The following is a 21,035-nucleotide window of genomic DNA, read 5'->3' on the forward strand; positions in this document are numbered from 1 at the left end:
ATCCTCATTTTAGGAACAAGCTATGACTGAGGATGATTCACCCAGCAGCCTAGTGTATTTATGTATGTACATATAATTATATAATTTGATTTTAAAAATAAAGGAACATGCTGTAGATATTTTTAGTGATTTTTTTTTTTCTTTAAGTGGGGTCTAAACACTAATTTTGCCTTTATCAGGGCTAAGATCTTCACAAGAAAGATCTGTCCTTTGTTCGGTGTGTTCAGTACATAGCACAGTGGCATCCTTGTCCATGACAGCTATGCTAATTCAAGTACTAATAATCACTGATGAAATAACTACTCTGATTAGAGATAGAGGCACTTGTGGTGATTTCTTAGCTAAGAGGACTGTAATTGGCTGGAGACTGTTTCAACCCCTGTGGTTACCCTGAAAATAATAACCTGCAGACAGACTTCCATAAAGAACTAGATGCTTAGGACCCTTGGTCATGGTAGAGAAGCATAGGAATAAAAGGGACATATATATCAGAGGCAGTGTTATACTTCTTTGTCCTCCTTAAGTTTGAGGCCAGCTGTGCAACTGTCTGGTCCAGTTCCTAGCCACAACCTTGAGCAAAATACAGGCTTGCTTAAATGATGACTACTGAAGTAACTGTGCCATGCTGGATATCAGACAGCCTTAGCTATCCTACCCATACACTGATACTCACCTCACACATTCGAGCTTTACAGTTGCTTTGCACTATTGGTACAATGCAATCAGGTGTAGGTTCAAGAGAAAATCTGGACCCTAATCAGAAAGCAGGCTAACTGAAAGGTGAAACAAGAAGAGAAGACTTCCTTTTCCTAGTACTTCCTTGGCTGCACCAAATATTTCTGATTATAGAATACCTATTCTTGGGGTGGGATCTATGCTGTTGAGAGCCCAGCACAACTTTGGGAAGTCTAGGCATTGCCCTAACTTATACCACTTGCATATGGTTCCTGCATATGAACACTATTTCACGGCTTTGACTTTGTATGAGTTTGCAAAGTGAGCTGGAAATACAGAAGGGAGAAACGGGTCTACTAGAAAGGGTGGTACAAATCCCACTGTGCACCAGGCTTCTTGCAGAAGAATTGTATATCCTTTGAACATTGGACTTCCCAGAGCTCTTCTAGTATGAGAGACAAAAACACTTCCCCTGAAATGTGAATCATGGTGTGATATGGCTTCAAATGCTGTAAATTTTGATAGATGTGTCAGTATTATTATATCCAGCTTTAAGATGGGTAAACTGAATCACAGGATAAAATAAGTAATTTCCTTAATGTTCCAGAGAATGGCTGGAATGGATTCTTAGACTCCTTCTAACCACTATAATCCAGAAAAAAAATGTTCAAATATTAGTGTATTAAGCTTGGAGAGGAAAATCAGTAAAAGCAATGCTAGACTATTTAAAAAGAAAAGGCATTCCAATGAGTGTGAAATCACACGTATCCACCAAATTTAGAGAAGGAGATAGGAAGCGCATGATATGTCAGAAGTGATTATATAAGCAAGCTCAGACTGACCCTTGTGGGAGTCAGAACAGGGGTGGAAAGCTAACCAATGGGCCCTTCACCCTACTGTCTCTCTAAGTCTTCCTGGAGCTTTGTTTCCTGGCAACAAGCCAATTACACGATCTGCTGCAGCACAGCTAATATCAGGTGTTGCTCTTTGGCAAGAGAAGAATGGAATATGTCTCCACAATGTAACCAAAACCATATAATTTTTTTGGAGTCATCCCTCAGCTACATCAACAAATTGGAAACAGTCATCTAGTTAATCTCAGTTTCAAAAGGAAGAGAGGAAGATGACTTTTTTTAAGCCCATTTAGTTTTAGGAATACGGAAAGAATGGACTTTTGCTCCAATGGCCTATAGATGGTGTGTGATGCCTACTGAATGCTAAGTAACTTAAGTACAGTATTCTGTTGCAAAGAACTTTTTCAGACCTTAAGTTTATTTTCACAAGATTGTGAGGTAGAGGGCTATCATGGAAATTGCTCAGAGCTTTTTTTCCTCATTATTTATTCATTTTTATCATAACTGGTCATGTCCTCTGGGTTGCAAAGTAAGTCAATATACACACACGCACACATTTAAAAAAGCATTAAGAGGATTTTTTCTAATGAAGCAGCCATGCCAGATGGCTCCAAGTTGTTTCAAAATCTAAAATAAACTCAAAGAAATACAATCTGTTGAGGCATTAAAGAGACCTCTGAATACTTGTTAAGCAAGCTAAAATCACATTGGGAAAAGTACTGAGGAAGTAAAGAGACTACAGAATTAGGTGTTGCTCTTTTTTTGAGTAAAATCTTCAAAAGGCAAATGAAAACTGCGTGTCCTATATGATTATCATTTAAAAATTAAAATGTATAGAAATATGTATGTACATTTTATTTTCTTTGGGTTCCAATACTGCACTCTTTATAGTATCTAAGGCCTTCCAGTCAGACTTGTACATCTTTTGTGTGTGGTTCATTTTCTTCTTTTCTCCTTCCAGGAAGAGATTTGCATATGCAGTGGGAGCTTGAGAGGGGTTTTTAAATGTTGTACATATATTACAGAAGGCAGGCTGAAGAAGTGCATCTTATTCTTGAGTAGAATATGGTTAAGTCTGTGATTGTCCTTTAGTCTCGTTTACACAGGGACATTTGCTGTTAAACTACAATGGTGTAATGAGCAATGACAGACATGAAGCTCCCCACTGTAACTCAGGGCATTGTACAGAAAGCGTCATTAGTTACAGAGATCACCCCGACCCAACAGACATTCGCTGTGGGGAATTGAGCTCCACTTTGGAGAGAGGCTGCCTGTCTACTTGTCTCTCCCCTAGCTCTCCCACCCCCCTCCCAGCTCCTGTGCTATCTTCAGGATGGGAGAGGGAGAAGGGAGAGAAGGGAGCTCCATCTGGGGTTTGCCCAGCCTGCGCTGCGGGTGGGGGGCATGGATGGATTTGGAGCCCTTCCCTTCCCCACCCGCCATCCTGAAGACATCATCAGAGTTGGGGGAGGGGAGCTAGGGGAGAGCCAGGCAGACAGGCAGCCTCTCTCTGAAATGGGGGGCTCCAATTCACCTACACACCCCCTCCAGATGGACAAACCCCAGATAGATCTCCCTCCTCTTCCTTCCCTCCCTCCCTTTCTGAAGACAGCACCAGGGATGGGGCTGGGCTGCATCCCCCGCTCTGCTTGCACACAGGGTTGAACAGAAGTTAATGAAGGCACTCTGCTTTGGACAGCCTTCATCTGAATTCTCATTAAATGAAGGTTAATTTGTCCCGCGATCGGGCACTTTTAAAGCACTCTGCAGCCATGCACTTCTGTCAGGGCATCGCTGTAGAGTGCTTTCAAGGGGCCAGTCATATGACAAATATTACTTTCTGTCAGCACCCAATGAGTCACATGGATACTCTCTTTCTGGGATTCAGAGTACCTTAGTTTAAATCACTTTCACAAAAGAGAAGCTAAAGCACCACTTTCCAAAATAAAGTATCCTCCTTGGGAAACTATACATTTTCCTGAAAAGACAAACCCTTGCATACTATGGAAATTCATTTCACAGTCTTTGCACTGAGGAATGCCCTGACACATTGGACACTGTGGGTGTTTGTACATGTGACAGGGGTTTAGTTGTCCCTAAACTGAAATGGTAGGTTTTTAAATGACACGATTAAAAACCCACCAATTAAAAATCCACTGTTCCAATGTAGGGACTTCCATCATGTCATGTGACATCACAGTGCATTACGGCCCCCCCATCAGTTCACCCACCTCTCCCCTCCCCACCCCCCACTGCCATGGGCAGGCTCCACTGGAAAAAAAAAAAAGTGAGGGGCCTGATCCTCCCTCCTGAGCCTACCTGTTCCTGACCGGTGAGCCATGGTGAGCCAAGTGGTCCCTGAGCTGCGGAGGACCCCGGTTCTTCCCTCCATGGTGGTGGGACCCCCGAGGCAGCACCTACCTGCTGTAGACCCCAAAGTACACGCTCCAGAATGACCCAAAAGGCTGCTGAATTCTCTCATACAGCGCTATCCAAAGAACCATTATCTAGCCATATCAATCCCCTTTTAGCAAAATATGCACCAATAAATACTTTAATGGCACATCTAGATGGTCTGTTATCTCAATATGTTTGACAATAGCACAAATCAGACTTTTGGAAGATGGCAGAGATTGCACTCTTACCTCACAAGTAAATGAACGTAGATTCATAGATTCACAGAGTCTGAAGGGACCTGGTAGATCATTGGGTTCGACCCCCTGCTCCAGGCAGGAAAGAGCACTGGGGTTAAGTAACTCCAGCCAGATGCATGTCTAATCTCTTGAACACCTCCAGGGTAGGTGAAAGCACTACCTCCCTTGGAAGCCCATTCCATATATTGGCTACCCTTCCTGTAAAGAATTTCTTCCTTATGGCCAATCTAAATCTGTTCTCCTTCAGTTTGTGGCCATTATTTCTGGTAACTCCGAGGGGTGCCCTGGTAAACAGTGTCCTCTATTCCCTGCTGACCCCCCACTGAGTTTGTAGGCAGCCACAAGACCACCTCTCAGCCTTCTCTTGCAGAGGCTGAAGAGATTCAGATCCCTCAGTCTGCCTTCAAAGGGTCTTACCTGCAGGCCCTCAACCACACGAGTAGCCCTCCTCTGAACCTTTTCAAGGTTATCCACATCCTTCTTGAAGTGCGGCGCCCAAAACTGGACGCAGTACTCCATCTGCGGCCTCACCAATGCCACATAGAGGGGAATTATCACTCCCCTAGACCTGCTCGTGATGCTCCTGCTGATGCAAGAAAGAGTGCCGTTAGCCTTATTTATTACCTCATCACACTGGCGACTCATGTTCATTTTTATCAACCAGGACTCCGAGATCTCTTTCCACTGTCGTGGTGCTCAGAATGGTACCCCGCAGTCTATAGGTGTGTTGGAGACTCTTTCTCCCTAGGTGCAGCACCTTGCATTTATCCTTGTTGAGTTTCATCCTATTCTGATCTGCCCACTTCCTCAGTCTGTCCAAATCTGCCTGAATTCGCTCCCTGCCCTCCAGTGTGTTTACTATGCTTCATAGTTTTGTGTCATCTGCGAATTTGGACAAGGTGTTTTCAACACCTTCATCCGAATCACTGATGAAGATATTAAACAGTACTGGTACAAGAATAGAGCCTTGGGGGACACCACTGCCCACATCCCTCCAGGGAGAAACTGACCCATCCACCACCACTCTCTGGGTGCATCCCATAAACCAGTTTTTCACACACCTTACTGCGAAAAAATCCACATCACAGCTACTCAGTTTGCTCATAAGAATTGGGTGCGACACTGTGTCAAAAGCCTTTTTAAGATCCAGATAAATAATATCTACTTCCTCCCCTGCATCTAAGCACTTTGTGACCTGGTCATAAAAAGAGACCAGGTTGGTCAGGCAGCATCTGCCTGCTGTAAACCCATGCTGGTTGCCCCTTACCATTGTGTTACGCACTGGCCCCCTGCCAATGTCATCCTTTATGATTTTTTCTAATGTCTTGTCGAGAATAGAGGTGAGGCTAACTGGCCTATAATTCCTTGTGTCCTCCTTCCTCCCCTTCTGGAAGATAAGGATCACATTGGCCCCTTTCCAGTCCTCTGGGACCTGTCCCAAGTGCCATGAGTGCTCAAACAGCTGTGCCAGTGGTTCTGCTATGTCATCAGCCAATTCCTTTAATACCCTTGTGTGAAGATCGTTGGGGCCTGCCGACTTCAATACGTCCAACCCTTCCAAGTGCCCCTTCCCTAGGTCAGTGCTAACCATTGGTGGATTGGTATTACTCTTACTCCAGACTAAAGACTCATTGGGAGGTGCATTTGTATCTGTGTCCAGGAAAACAGAAGCAAAGAAATCATTTAAGAGCTCTGCTTTTTCCATCCTATCAGTTATGAGTTGCCCTAGTCCATTCTGTAGCAGCCCTATGTTACCCTGTGCCTTCTTCCTGCTCCCTATGTACTTAAAGAAGGACTTCTTGTTCTCCTTAGTTTTTGTTGCCAACTTGAGCTCTGTATCCGCTTTGGCCTTTCTCACTGCTTCCCTGCAAGCATAAGCCAAGTAGGTATACTCCTGCTTGGTGGCTGCCCCCTGCTTCTACAGCCTATAGGTCTCTTTTTTCCTCTGAAGGCTCTCCTGGGTTTTCCTGCTCAGCCAAGAAGGTTTTTTTTGGCTCTTTTGCCTCCCTTTGTGAGTACTGGGATGGTGTCCCTCTGTGCCTGTAGGATCAGTCCCTTGAGGAACTCCCATCCTTCTTGGACTCTCATCTTACAGATGTGATTACCCCTCAGTCCAACCCTAACCAGTCTCCTGAGTTCATTGAAGTTGGCCTTCCGGAAGTCTAGAACTACTGTCCTACTATTTGTCTTTTCCACCCTATGCTGGATAGTGAATCCTATCAACTGGTGGTCACTATCCCCTAGGTTACCTTGTACCTGTAGCTCCCCCACCAAGTCTTCTCCTAAGGCCAGCACCAAGTCAAGTAAGGCATCTCCCCCAGTGGGACTGCATACCTCCTGTGTTGGATGCAGGTTCTGTATGCAGGTTAAGAACCTATGTGAATGGGCAGACCTGACTGACTGCTCCTCCAAGCAGATGTCTGGGTAATTTAGGTCACCCATGACAACTAGGTCTTCTGAGCATGCTGCATTTGAGAGCTGTTTTGAGCATTCTAGGTCTAACTCCTCCCCTTGGTGTGGGGGTCTGTAGTAGACAGACCCCCACACCAAGTTCCTTTCACTCCCTAGTTCCTTTCACTCCCTTTCACTTCAAACAAGTTTGAAGACCCCTTGTAATCTGACCCAGAGGGCTTCGGGTCTTCAAACTTGTTTGGGTCTTCAAACTAGTTTGTGGCCAAGGACTGGATTATATTTAATTCAAAGGATTGAAATGAGCCTTTTAAAAAGCTTCAGAAGCTATATCAGATGTGTTAAAATTGGTGGAGGACTAAGCAGAAGGCCCTCTAAAGAGGTTCTTTTTTCTGCTTTCTTTCTCTTAGTAGCCTTTTCCTTCGTCCTTTTCTACTCAACTGTTTTTTTTTTCACTTTCCTTTTCCTTTTCCTCTCCTACTGGATATTATGAAGTTATCTACCCTGACTCAAATACCTGGTAAAACATCACTTTGCCTTTTTAGCCTTTATTCTATATTGGTACCTATCTCATTGACCAACATTTTCAACCAGATGATTTTAATGATCTTTCACAAATGTTTTATCTTCACTTTTATGTTGTAACTCTCCTGGGATTGGACATTTATTCAGCTGGAGGGGAATCTGGGTCATGAAATTTTAGTCCCAGGGTTTGAATTTCCACCTCTCTTTCCTGTTCAGTGTGTTTTTGATCCCAAACTTTACTGAAGTCAAGAAATGATTGACATTAACTTCAACACACTTTAGATCAGACCTTGATTCCTTGGTTATTTCAGGGTCTTCAAACTTGTTTGTGGCCAAGGACTGGATTATATTTCACTCAAACGATTGAAATGAGCCTTTTAAAAAGCTTCAGAAACTATATCTACACAGGTGATTCATGTCCATACAGGCTAGCCTGCAGCTACTTCACAGTGCTTGCATTAAATATTGTAAAGAGATGGCTACAATGCTTTTGTACAATGCTCTGGGCTGTCAACCAGCTGTCTTACCACCTATGCCTTGTGGTTTAAAAGGCTGCTGCTTGAAGTAGTGCAGCAAGTTTCCTGGTACAACTGCTAGGAGTGGTAAGTCTATCATGTAGACATAGCCTGAGTGTCTCTGTTTCATGGGGGGAAAGTTCAGTACCAGTTTTATATATAGTTTTGAAAAAAGACTTTCTACAATCTAGTTTAGAGCAGTTTTAATAGACTCAAAAAGAGACTAGGAATTATTACGATATGAATCCTATATAATGGGGGCCAAACTGTGAAGTGTTGAAGGCATGTGGTCTCTGAGGGCCTGGTCTCAAGTTACACTTAGCACATGTTTTATTAAAATCATAGAAAGCATTACCACAAGGTAGAAAGATTTCTGAGAAGTTGCATAGAATGCTTACCGTGATCTCAGCCCTTTGGATAGGGCTGGAGCCAGCTATGCAGAAGACAATCAGCTGGTTGTCGACCCCCACTGCACTGGAGCTGGTTCAAGACTTTAGTGTGGTGAGAGGGGCTGGGACTGACAAACAGTTGATTGTTGATCTCAGCCCATGCACTGCACAAGAACCAGCCGTTTGTCATACCCAGCCCCAGCACCACAGTGGAGCCAATAAGGACTATTTGGGTTATCTCTATGGAGCAGTCCCATGATAGCTTAACACGTATTACTTACCATAATATGGAGATACTGCTTGCCCAAAAAGACCTAATTGTCTTATAATATAATACCACTTAGCATATGTTTTCCTGCTTGAACATCTGGAACATGCGTTTTAAATGCAGTTCACACTTACTGGGTATGTCTACACAAGATGCTTTACTGCTCAGCAGACTAATTTGCTGTGCAGTAAAGCATCACTGTCTACATGTACATGACGGCATTTTGGATGCAGTAGACTAATTTACTGCACTGCCAGATAGTCCTGTCAGATACAAGTGGTAGCCGGTAGAGTAGTAAATGACTGCGCTTAAACGCACGTGTAGATAGTGACAGTGACATCAGGATTAGTATATTCATTCGTATTAACTGCATGTGTACAGGCATCCACTGAGTGTAATGTGTAACAACGTCCTCATTTACACTACATTTCATTTTATATTGCTCAAAAGCCACAGGTAAGAATCATGAAAATGCCTTTTCTTTAACTTCAAGCATATGAGCAGTCTCATTGGTTTCAATAGGGACCTTAGATGTGTTAGACTATTTGAACTTTTTGGTGTTTCATTTTTGTCTGATGCAGAAACAGACTAGGTGAGTAAACAGTTAAAATTGAGAGGTGTTGTTAGCTGTGTTTTATATATTTTTTACACTTACACACCCCCACGTATATAAATAAATATAAAAACATCTATACATATATATGTACAAAATATAGCACACATACACACACACAAACACATATCTACTTTGGTTAGTCTGTATGGTGGAAATCTACCCCACCTTCTAAATAGTTGAAACAACAGGTTAGCTAACATGAAAGGTAACAGAAAATCACCAGAGGATATTCATATGGGAAATCTCTAAACCAAGTATAAATGCACATGGAGTACATTATAAAATTTCCATGAATTACTAGTTTGAACTTTTCTATTCTCAAGAGTGTTCTAAATGAATGTAAAACCACTCTACACTAAGCCACAAAACTATCATATTTAATAGGCAGTATAATATCATCCTACATATGGTTAATGGAGAAAGTAATAAAAACAAGTTAGAAAAACAGTTTTAACAGTGTGTAACAGTTGGAGAATCAATCAGTAAAAGGCAGGGTAGATTTGCACCTTATAGACTAACTAAAGTGTGTGTGTGCGCGTGCATGCACGTATGTATTTGAATAGCACACACTTTTGTGGGCTGAAGCGCACTTCATCAGATTTTGCGAATCAATCAATACCTGATTTGTCACCTTCCCAATCTGAGAAAAAGAGTTCATTTGATCATCTATATTAAATTAGAGGAGAAGATCATTGTATGGAAGGTATTTCTCAACTATATACAATCACAGTTAGACTTTTTTTTTAAAGGTACAAAATAAAATGGATACTAAGAGCACTATTACACACTGCACTTTGAGCTGCACAAATGTTGATGCAAGTTAGCTTGAGTTTGGCGCAGTTACACTTAAGAATAAAAAACCTTCTCTGACTGTCCCCAACCTGCACAGCTATGACTTGCCACCAGAGGGCTAGTGATCAGGGGCCGGGCTAGGTGCTGCAGCTCTTGAGTTGCCAGTAGAAGGCTGGTGAGCTAGGGCTGATTTCTATCCCTCCACTAAGTGGGGGAGGCCGGGGGGGAGGGGGGGCACCGTTGGAGAGATGAGTTTGGTGGGGGCAGGAACACGAAGCTGGGAGGCAGAGACTTAATAGGATGGGGGTTGGTAATAAAACGGGAGGTGGAAAGGAAGTGGGGATGGGTGATTAGTGGTGAAATAAAGTCACCCACTGAGGGAAAAAATAAAAAGTAAAAAAAAGGGTGGGGGGTCAGGGATTTAAAAAAAAATAAAGAGGAAGTAAATTAAAGAAGGTCTCATGTTTTAACAAACTGGGATTTGGGATTGGGGTGTGAGGGGTTCTGGCCATGCTTCGTGAGGTGGCTAGGAGCTGGGAGTGGTGAGGGAAGGCACTTTTGGGGCAACTATTGCCCCTGCCCTGGGAAGGAAGCCCCAGCTCATGGGGACCTGATTTGGCCCCTTATCTTGTTCCCCCACCACACCCTGAAGACCCCACTCCTGGACCTGTCTGTGTCCTGTGACCTGTCCTGCTGGCTTGTGCTCTGCAGGCTGCTTGCACTGGGGTGCATCCCTGGGGGGTGGGAAGGTCACACCTTGGGGGGCAGTAGGAGGAGTTAGCTTGATGCCCAAACTGCCCCCTGGGCAGTAGAGTTCAAGGGATGGAAAGTTTATCTACACAGAACAGGAAGGTGGGGGAGGGGACACTGCATCCTGGGATGCTGGAGGATTGCAACTGGGGTGGATCAGCTGTGGAGAGTGAACACACATTAACTGAACATGAGAAGGGATAAACCTGTCCTGGAGTGGCATAACTTTGAATCACCTAAAGTGTACTTAAAACTAGTTTCAGGTGTTAATGTGTGGACATCACAGGGGTTAAGACCTCCAGGATCTGCCTAAAATTAACGTGCAACAAGCCCCTAAAACAACCTGGGAAAATCCAGAGGTTAGTCATAACAGAATACTGTACAACATTCTCTCAGGGAAACAAACCTAGGAGAGTCGCCCCGGATGATATGAATGTGTATACACGGCCCTTGTTATAGTATAATATAGAAGAGTATAGTATAGATAGTTTCAGGGTATATTTGGTAGCCATATTGGTCTGAGAAAAAAAGAAAAGCAAAAATTTACAACTCTTGGTTCAGAGATATTACCTTTTATTAGACCAACTAAGAAATTGCAAAAATGGTCTTTTTCCACAAGTTTTTGGGCTCACACACCCTTCATCTGACTCAGGGAAAATGAAAGATGGTAAAAAGACCCTATAGGTAGGAAATAAATTTCATTTTTGTACAGAGGAAGATGGAGCTGAAGATGGAAGTCTGTCCCTCTGGGTCCACGTAAGTATCTCTGTGGGTTGCTCTTTGTTGTGTAGATCAGGTAGGACTACTTCCCTGTTGCTGTCAGATGGCATGCAGGGAGATTTTAGAAATTTTTCTTGTTGTTCAGCAATGAAGTCTAAAAATCAAAAATCAGCTAAAATAAACTTCCATCTTCAAGTCCCTCTGTGTAAAAATGAAGTTTATTTTCTACCTATGGGGACTTTTTGCCATCTTTAATTTTCCCAGATGAAGAGCCTGAAAGCCTGAGGGCCCAGAAGCTTGCCGAAAAAGACATTTTTTTTACGATTTCTAGTTGGTCTAATAAAAGGAATCATCTCTGAACCAAGAGTTCTAGACTTTTGCATTTCTAATATAGATAGTGGCATCTATTATTAAGGTCATTCAACACTTCACACCACAAGACCTTGTTTTCATTCCATTGTAAATCTGCCGTAGTTTAGGGTATTCCGGCTTACTTCTCTAGTACTCATGCTTTGGATGAACATGGTTTAATTTTGGCAGGGCTTGCCTTTGTGTAAGGGAGGTGATTTTTGCCTTCAAGAAAATCTTCCCAAATATTGATAAGCCCTGGGAAAAACTGCAGTTTGCATGTGCTCAGAGGAGGCTTCTTAGCATTTCAAGGGTAAAATTTCCCCCAAATCTGTTCGTATTAGGCATGGTTTATTCAGAATAGGGTTTTCTATTCTCTCTTCTGGGCCCCTTAACACCCTGGGCTGCCCCCTTTCAGGCAAAAAACTTTGCTTGTGATTATTTTTATGCACTCTGTGTATTCCATGTGGAGGGCTGTGTGTGCACGTGTGTGTGCATGTATGTGCACTATAGCCTCTTCCCCACCGCCCAGTCAGAAAAAATTTGGAATTAGGCTAGCACTTTGCCCAAAGAGACTTATGTACTGAAAACACTATAAAAGACTGAGGCCATATGTTCTCTAATAGTTTACCACCTTTCCCATGCAAAAATAACATACACTAATCCAAACTGCCCACTCTGAATTTGGACTCCACAAGTCTATGTAGAAATAAAAAACCCACATACATGCATGACTGTCTTGATACCATATTTTCTCACATATACAACATGCCCCAAATAAGATCATACCTATTGTTTTTGAAAGGTGAAAAGGGGAGGTGGAAGGTGCATGAAGTATGGAAGAAATACGGTAATCTATATAATTATATTTTTAGAATTTATGACTTGAGAATATTGATACCCATCACATTTTTCAACTGTACCTGTTTTTCTTGTTGCATTTGTTCCTGGAAGAGCTTCCAATGTTGTTGTCTATAGCTGCCCACTTTTTCCAACTGAAGGACCAAATTCTCCTGCCATTCTTCTTTTAAAAGTTCACAATCTCTTAAGGAGAGACCGGTTATTCTAGGAAGGTTCTGAAGAAACAGCTCTTTAACAAGCTCCTCTAATGCATGAGAAGATCTCACATATAGCTCCTAAAAGAACACAAAGGATATAATTCATTAATAACTTGCTTGTCATGCCCCTTTCCATCATCTGTTCCCTTAGCGCATCCTAATCCCAGCCTCACTTTCCACAGCCCTTCATTTTCTTCTCCAGATCCTGGTTCTACCAGGCTGCTTTTTCTGATACATGTACCTCACTGATGCACTCTCTTTTTCTCTCCCCTTGAAAAAAAACCCTTTACAATCCTTATACACCTCATTAGGAATCATCCACCCTCTCTTGAATTGTTCCATGATACAGGTTTGTTGAAGTCTGAATCGACAATGTTTATGCCTGGTAGTAGGCCATCTGAAACTGCAGAGAAAGGTCGGCTTTGGGGTTGAAACACTGGACAGAGATAGCAGTTCATGCTGGAACATGGTAATTGCTGCACTTCATCAGCTTCCCACATCTCATGTATCAGCGTCCCCATGCTTAAAAATGGCAATGGGAGGATTTGAACTAAAGTTTGTTAAACTCTCAGAACCACTCTAATTAAAGTGCCTCCCTCTCCCCATCCCCATCGCACATGTAAAAGTGCCCTTTGTGCTTTTTCTCCCATCTGTAAAATGGGAAAGCTAAGGTTTCCCTTTTGGCTTGTCTGTTTAGACTGCTGTTTTCTTGGGACAGCATCCATCACAGTGAGACCTCAATAGGGCTTCTAAACAGCACAAATAAATAACTGTAATTATTGCTGTTGCAAACTGTGGTGCATGTTTGTGCTAACAGGGTGTGGACATTAATTTCAACCTTTGTAGGTGATGACAAGTCTGATCTGTGAGTCCCAGTCCTAGAAAGATTTATGCACATGCTTAAGCCTAAATCACTGAGTAATACCATGGAAATCACTGAATATTTAAAAAGAATACTTTACTGTTTCCAGACCAAGTGGCTAAGAAGAAAAACTCAATGGGACTTCAGGGTGACCAGCAGAGCTGTCCCTTGGAGGGGCGAATCGGGGAGGCTGCTTTGGGGGGCCCTGCAGGCAGGGTGCCATGATTCCACGTGGCTGCCGTGCATGGCCACCTTTGTGCATTGGCCGCTCACCACCCCTTCCACCCCCCAGCACAGGCTGATATGCCCCAGGCCTTGCACACCCCTAGGGTCAGCTCTGGTAACCATTAGGGTGACCCTGAATGTAGTTCTTATGAAAGATGTCCCTTTGGAAGTAAGTACCATATTGTTTGTGAAAGTGTGCTATTCTTTTAAGAGCAGAGCAGCCTGGGAAATATTTCTAAAGATGTAAAGTAAAAGCTATCAGGAGGCAAGCAGTTTGGCACTTCTTCTGATGAAGGAAAAGCTTGCTGGTACCACAGTGAGTCTGAAGGTATTGCTTTGTAATGGACCCAGTTCAGATGCATGGGGTTGTGCTTGCTTTGCTTTTTTATGCTACATGATTTTCTTTTGTTGCTGATGAATGGGAATTTGATTTTGTAGCTCTCTGGTCACAAGGAGTCTTAGCCCCTGAGTTCCAAGTGATTATGCATGTGTATGTCAGGATGAAAGACTTTTTCAAATACGTAAAAAACCCCCAACTGTTTGATGCACAAAGTGTGTGTAATTGGAAAGTAAGCTTCCTTTCAGTAGGCTGCCCAGGAATCACCCCTGTGATTGAGAGAGGAATTAGGTTTCTGTCTCTGCCCTCAGTAAGAAGACTGAGGCCTAGATCCAATACAGGATCAGGGCACTTGACTGCTAGAATGGAATCCAGAGCCCAGGGCCAAGAACTGTGGCTTCCCCATATAGTGCACAGGGAAAAGAGGTGCCCCAGAATGAAGATGATACTCATGTACAGCATGGGGAGATGCCCAGAGGCAGGCAATAATAAATGCTAAGAACAGGGATGTGTCTGAACTCAGCGTGCCAGGCAAAAACTGTGCTACTACACTACTGCGCAGTAACATTAGGCTACTGTACAGTAAATGTCACTAAAACCCCATGTGCTGACACTACTGTGCAATAGCGTAAGTTACTGCACACTGATTTAGTACTTGGCGAACCAGTATTACAGCACATTAATGTGTAGTAACTACAGCACATTAATGAATGTGTTATAGATGGAGCAGTTATAGTTATGTGCAGACACATTCTAGGGTCTTTAAAAGGAAACGGACCTAAAGGCACCTCCAAGTCTGGGGAGTTTTTTAAACTGGTTTTGGGCTTATGCATCTGAGGTAAATCCTGATATAGGTGCCCCTACTATTTATTGGCCTGGTGTCAACTTTTAATTATAATTGTGCATTATATAGTACTTTTTGTGATGTGGACTTCTGTGAGCTAAATTCAGCAATGATTTCTATATATATCATGAAACAACCATCAGGGGTTGCTAGCTGCAATGTTTGGATCTGAATTGGCAATCTGGATGAAAGACTCCACAGCCCTTTAAGGAAGGCCTGCCACAAATTAGCGCTGCATCCTCCCCAAGTGCCACTTTGATTCCTTTCCCTTACCAGATCTACTGCTCAGCACTCTGCCTCCTGCTTGGGGCTCGCATGACCAAGCTACTGCTCTGCTTTTTGCTTCCTGCCTGATCTGATGCTCTGCTTTCTACTCCCTGTCCGATCTGGTACTGTTCTTCCTGTCAACTCCTCTATCTGCAGACTGGCCACCACTGCCATAGCCTATTACCAAACTTGAAGCGCTCTCATGATACTCTTCTTTATTTAAGACAGTGCAGCTTCCTCCATAAAATATTTTAATACATGTTACAGCTAATAAGAGTTAAACAGACAGTCATCTGAAACATCTACTTATTGTATAATGATTTCCAAAGTCTTTGGCATGGAAATCTTTTTATCACCTGTTCAGTGCTAGTGTGATGACCAGCTAGATGACTTGGTTGAGAAGATGGGCAGGGGGAAAGGTAATTGAACCAAAAACCTTCAGAGCAAAACAAAAAAGTGGGAGGGTAGTCACTCCTTCTGCTTGAGGGAAAGAGCCAAGGCTTGGGGTGGAAGAGGGGAAAAAGGACAACTGTAATTAAGAGCTCCAATCTTCCGTGGATCACGCATGCAGACAGACTTATGACAATCCACATACTCACCAGTGGATTACACTAGTATAGAGGCACTGCAAGACCCACCCTCAGGGGTGCCACGATGCAGGTACTGCCATCATGGAGAACAACAATTCATGGCTGCATTTTAGGTGATGCTGCTATGAATCTGACAGTAGGCAAGAGATAAGAAAATGGAGGATTAGAGTAACTTGTCTCTAAAGAAGAGAATTAAGGATACTGTAGTCCTGGAAAATGTCATTCCACGCTGGCTCCTAGAAGGACATCATTGTTCAAATTAATTCTGCTGCACACCAGCTACAAACTGGGGTGTGGGGAAGGGGAACACTATCTGATATTTCTGTTGAAACCACCATTGTGGAAGAAACTTTCAATTGCTGAACTTGTTTCATTTCCAAAAGGTTTCATTTGATTTAGGATGGATGAAATCCAAAATGCTACATTTTCTCAAGAGACTGTCTGGAGGCAGAATATTCACTGCCAAATACACACAGAGGTGATCTGGTCTGTTTTACAAAAAGTCTAGATAGTCTCCAGGGAGAGTAGCTGAATACAGGTAACTATCTCAAGGGGGAGAGAGAAAAACAATGCCTATGGAAAGGTCATATGCACACTGCAGTTGTCCAGCAATACTAAGCACTGTTTTTTGTGTGAATCTGCACACACATTTTGACAGCCCTAAAAACACTGTAAATCACCGTTAGAGCCCTCTAAAAAACTTTAACTTACCCTGCTTCCATTTAAAATGATAGGTAACCATTTTTAGCAATCTGTCTTTAGCATTCTTACAGCAAAATGGCTCCTACACTCAAACTGTTCTGGTTGTTGCCTTGTCTTGTGCCTGGTTGCTGTCACCATCTCACTATTAAAAACTGAATGATAAGGATGCAAAGTCAAATACTAAAAATATGAAAATGCCAGAACTTAGGTTGCACACACATAGTTTGATCTCCTTCTCCCATATGCATTATGCTATTACACAATGACATATACTTTCCACACAACCGTTGCCTCATTAAGTGCAGAGGACAGCCATCTCCCAGGCCATTGAGTCCAATCCCCTATGTCCTAAAAACCATCCACTCCAAGCTCACTACAAAGCACAAAACCAGAAACACCAATAACACTTCCCACCCTGCTACTGCTCATGGAACGGGAAACAAGGACAATGCCCTACCACTGCAGTGGGAAGAAGTAACTGAATTGGTAGTTGTTAAAAATCAGCTCCAGGTCTGTCTGTCTTCAGAATACCCACATTGTGCACTGAATGCAGGAGTCTTAATTACCATATTTTCGTGCATATAGCTCGCAGGCTATACAAGTTTTTGCAAACTTGATGGGTGGGTACAGGCTATACAAGGGTGCGGGCTATGCAGAGTCTTTAGAACAGCATAGCCCGTCTCTGCCTGTCCCCAGCTGCGGGCTCCAGTTCCAACCCCGGCTCTGGCGGCCGTGCCCAGCAGAGTACAGCTGGTGGTGGGGAGCGGGGCTCTGCAGGGGAGGGGAGAGATGAGGAGCTGTGAGCTGTGAGATCTGCTCCCCGCCGCCACACTCTGCTGGGCATGGCTGCCAGAGCTGGAGCTGGAGCCCGCGGCTGGGGATAGGCTTGCAGGCTCTGCAGGGGAGGGGAGGGATGAGGACCTGCAAGCTGCGGGGGTGACCAATCTGTGATATGTGTGCCACAAGTGGCTGCCTCTGTGTGTGACATGTGGCAGATCAGCAAGGGAACCAGCAGATAGGGCAGGAAGCAGAAAACAGAGCAGCAGTTTGGACGGTGGAAAGAGATTAGAGTGTCACTCAGAAAGGGGACAGCTTATTCGTGACACACCTAGAAAAAGGTTGTCCCCCACTAGTTTAAAACCTCTCTAGAGTAGTCTGCAGCCTTATCTGTTGCTACTGCAATCTCACAAGTGCTCATGTAAGGTCAGGCTCAATTAATACATGCAGATATTAACTGCAATCACCACTGCTACTGCAGTGAGAGGTAGCTAGCCATGCTAGTCTGAAGACTCTAACTGCATGGCTATAGTAGTAATTGGCATTCTGTAGGTGGCAGCCTGCTTCAGTATAAATATAATTTCTCCTTCACAGTAGAAGCGGTGAGTTTCTATTTGTGAGGAAATTGTTTTCATGGAATGTAAAGCAGAGGTTTTAATCACTTGCCATTTGTTTAAAGAGCAAAAAAGTTGCATTCTGTCTGTGCTCCCTGCAGGTTCACACAAATACTGTATTCTTTGTTTACTATCTGACGTTAATTTGCATCAGCTAAACAGTGATTGTGTCCTTGCAGACAACTGTATGTCACTGGTGGGTAATACAATCCCTAGGCCAAATGTTTTTGTTATTTGTTTGGGAAGTGCTTAGCTATCATCTGTTGAAATGAGCTACAGAAGTACCAGGTAGTGGTGTTAGAATTATAAGGACAGTATTTCAGATCAAGTGTAGCCAGGCATGCTGACAATACCGTTGGTGTAAATACAGCTTCTGGTAGGATAGTTAAATACCAAGACAGGATACAAGTTAGTATGTGCTAAGAACTCAAAGATCCTACTGAAAGTACCTACTATGGTGGTGGTTTTATTTTTATAACTGTCACCATTTTACAAGCTTGTCTGTGCTGAAGACTAGTCCAAGACTGTGGAATGAGCTCTGAAATTACGGACCATCACAAACCTCACCAAGCCGCACGAGTTCCAGCACTCCGAATGCCTTTCAACCTGCCTTCTGTAACGTGTGCACACAGCAGCGCACATGTTCAAAAGAAAACCCACATCACACAGCCTGTCAAATCAAAATGCTGAACTGTACACATTTTCCTTGGGGAGAAGGAGAAAGAGAATGAATCACTGTGTAACACACTATGTTACACTATGTACTATGTGTACTATGAGTACTATGAAGGTACTCGCAAGTGGTAGAAGGCCAAACAAACAGACACAGCTTCTGTAGTTCAGCTTTTCCTTTCAGGTTCTACGAAGAGTTCATGCTCCTTTTTGATTAGGACATTTTTTGATGTTTGTTGTTTGATCTTAAAAAGATACCATTTCTAAATTCTCTTATGTTAAAAAAGTATTTCAAATTACAGTCTTTGAACCAGAGGTCGTTTCAGCCTCTTCAAAAGGGGATGAAGAGTTGCCACTAAGCAGCATGCATCAGCTGTTATGCTGTAACTATTATCTCTGCATGCTCCAATAAGCTACATCATTGTGAACTTAACTTTGAATGAAATAAGGTTAACGTTTCAATGGTTTTGCTGCGCTTATAAATGTTACATCTATACCCTCTTCTTGTAGTACACTGTACAATTACTGATTGATCAAGCATGCTTATGTACCTGCACAGGGGTCTACCCCAATTAGTGTGGTTGCTCTACTATAGTGTCTTGAAAAGGATAAGAACATATAGAGAAAAATATGCTAATAGAGCCAGATTCTTTCAATGTGACTCAAGCTGACAAGAAGGCAGGGTAGAAATGCACCTTACAGACTAAGTAAATCACAGATACATAAGCCTTTGTGAGCCTGATCTCTTTATCAGATGCCATGGAAGGACATGAACAGAGCAGTCGATTAGAGAGAAAGATGTCAATATAAAAGACAGGGAAGGGAGGAAATGGAGGGGAAATGGGGAGGGCAGGACTCGGAGAGGCAAACAAATAAGAAACCCATAGGAACAAAAGGGTCACAAAAGCTAATTCAGACTAATTTAGTTTGTCTATAAAGTGCAGCTCTTCCCTGCCTTCTGCCTGACTTCAGATTAATACTTTCTCTGCTCAAGCTGAATAGAAGCTTGTGAGTAAGCAACTACTCAATGGGAGTCACTGAGTAGACTGTGGCTCTAAATAGGGAGGTTGCATTGCATATTGTAAGTTTCTTTTTCTGTCCAAAGAAGTGTATATGTGTGTGTGTATGTGGGAAGCATGTGAATTCCAATGTCCTGTTTTTGGACTGAAACACCCAAGAAACAGTCATCCTATATTTCTTGACATGTCATCTTTTTGTTTTCAAAACTCTTACTTAATACAATTTATTCAAATTGATTCCACTAATAGAGTAGCTGATTGAACAGTTAAATGAATCTGTTTGTAATATTTGACAGCCAACCTCAGGCCTTTCAAAAAACCTCTATAGAAACTCATTAAGCAGAAAGAAATGAAACAATATGGATGCAGAAATAAAATAGTCTTGGATTAATGCTGGGTTCATTTGAATTTCAAACAAGAAAACAAATTTATTATCTTGCAGGAAAAAAAACAGGGGAAATTAAAACCCGACGGAACTTCACTAAAAAGCAGAAGAGTGACATTAAAACAAGACAATGAAAACATCTGTAATTTTTTATCTGGGCTGAGGTGAAGAATTTAATTATCAGTAAGAAAAGGGAAAAAATGACCTTTTGAAAATATTGGAAACTTTTTCTTATCTAACTCCAAAGATGGGTTGCCATTACTATGTTGTACCTGTTACAGCTCATAGATTGTTAGGGGCTGGAAGGGATTATCGGATCCGGCCCCCCAACTCTAGGCAGGAAGACACCTGGGGTCAAGTGACCACAGTGAGGTGACTGTCCAGTCTCCTTTTGAAAACTGCCAGGGTAGATGACTGCACCATCACTGGAGGGAGTTTCTTCTACAGCCTGGACACCCTGACTGTGAAGGGGTTTTTCCTGGTATTAAGCCTGAAGTGGCCTTCTAGGAGTTTGTATCCATTGGTCCTGGTCTTCCCCAGGGGTTGCCCTAGCGAACAGTTGTTCACCAAGCTCCTAATGCACTCCTCTGATATAGTGATATGCCGCTATTGAGTCCCCTCTCAACCTTCTCTTCTTTAGGCTAAAGAGGCCCAGGTCCCTCAGTCTTTCCTTGTATGGCTTGCCTTGCATGTCCCTGATCATATGGGTGGCTCTTTTCTGGACCCTCTCAAGTTTTTCCACATCTTTATTGAAGTGCAGTGCCCAGAACTGGATGCAGTACTCCAGCTGTGGTCTCACCAATGCTGAGTACAGTGGGAGTATCACTTCCTTAGTTTTACACGAGATGCATGGTGTAATGCATGCCAGCATGCTATTTGCCCTACTGGCCACCGCATCACACTGATGGCTCATATTCATGCAATGGTTGATCTAGGTTCCTTTTGGCTGCAGTGCAAGTCAAGCTATCATCACCAAGCCTGTATGTATGTTGAGGGTTGTTTGCCCCCAGATGGAGCACTTGGAAGTGTTAAACTTCATCTGGTTCTGGTCTGCCCAACTCTCGAGCCTGTCCAGGTCCACCTGTATCTGCAGTCTATCTTCTGGCATGACCACACTGCTCCATAACTTGGTGTCATCTGTGAACTTGGCCAGAAAGCTTTTCACTCT

General features: G+C 43.0%; 1 protein-coding gene across 1 annotated transcript in view; it reads right to left on the reverse strand.

The window, feature by feature from the left end:
• The window catches only part of EVC (EvC ciliary complex subunit 1), a 114,251-nt gene that overhangs the window by 26,923 nt on the left and 66,293 nt on the right, over nucleotides 1-21,035 (reverse strand). The window contains exon 12 of the mRNA XM_019553029.1: nucleotides 12,439-12,651. Within this exon, the coding sequence (XP_019408574.1) occupies nucleotides 12,439-12,651 (213 nt within the window). The remainder of the gene's footprint in view (nucleotides 1-12,438; nucleotides 12,652-21,035) is intronic.

This window comes from Crocodylus porosus, unplaced genomic scaffold, assembly GCF_001723895.1.
Source record: "Crocodylus porosus isolate Cpor-Errol unplaced genomic scaffold, CroPor_comp1, whole genome shotgun sequence".
Lineage (NCBI taxonomy): Eukaryota > Metazoa > Chordata > Crocodylia > Crocodylidae > Crocodylus > Crocodylus porosus.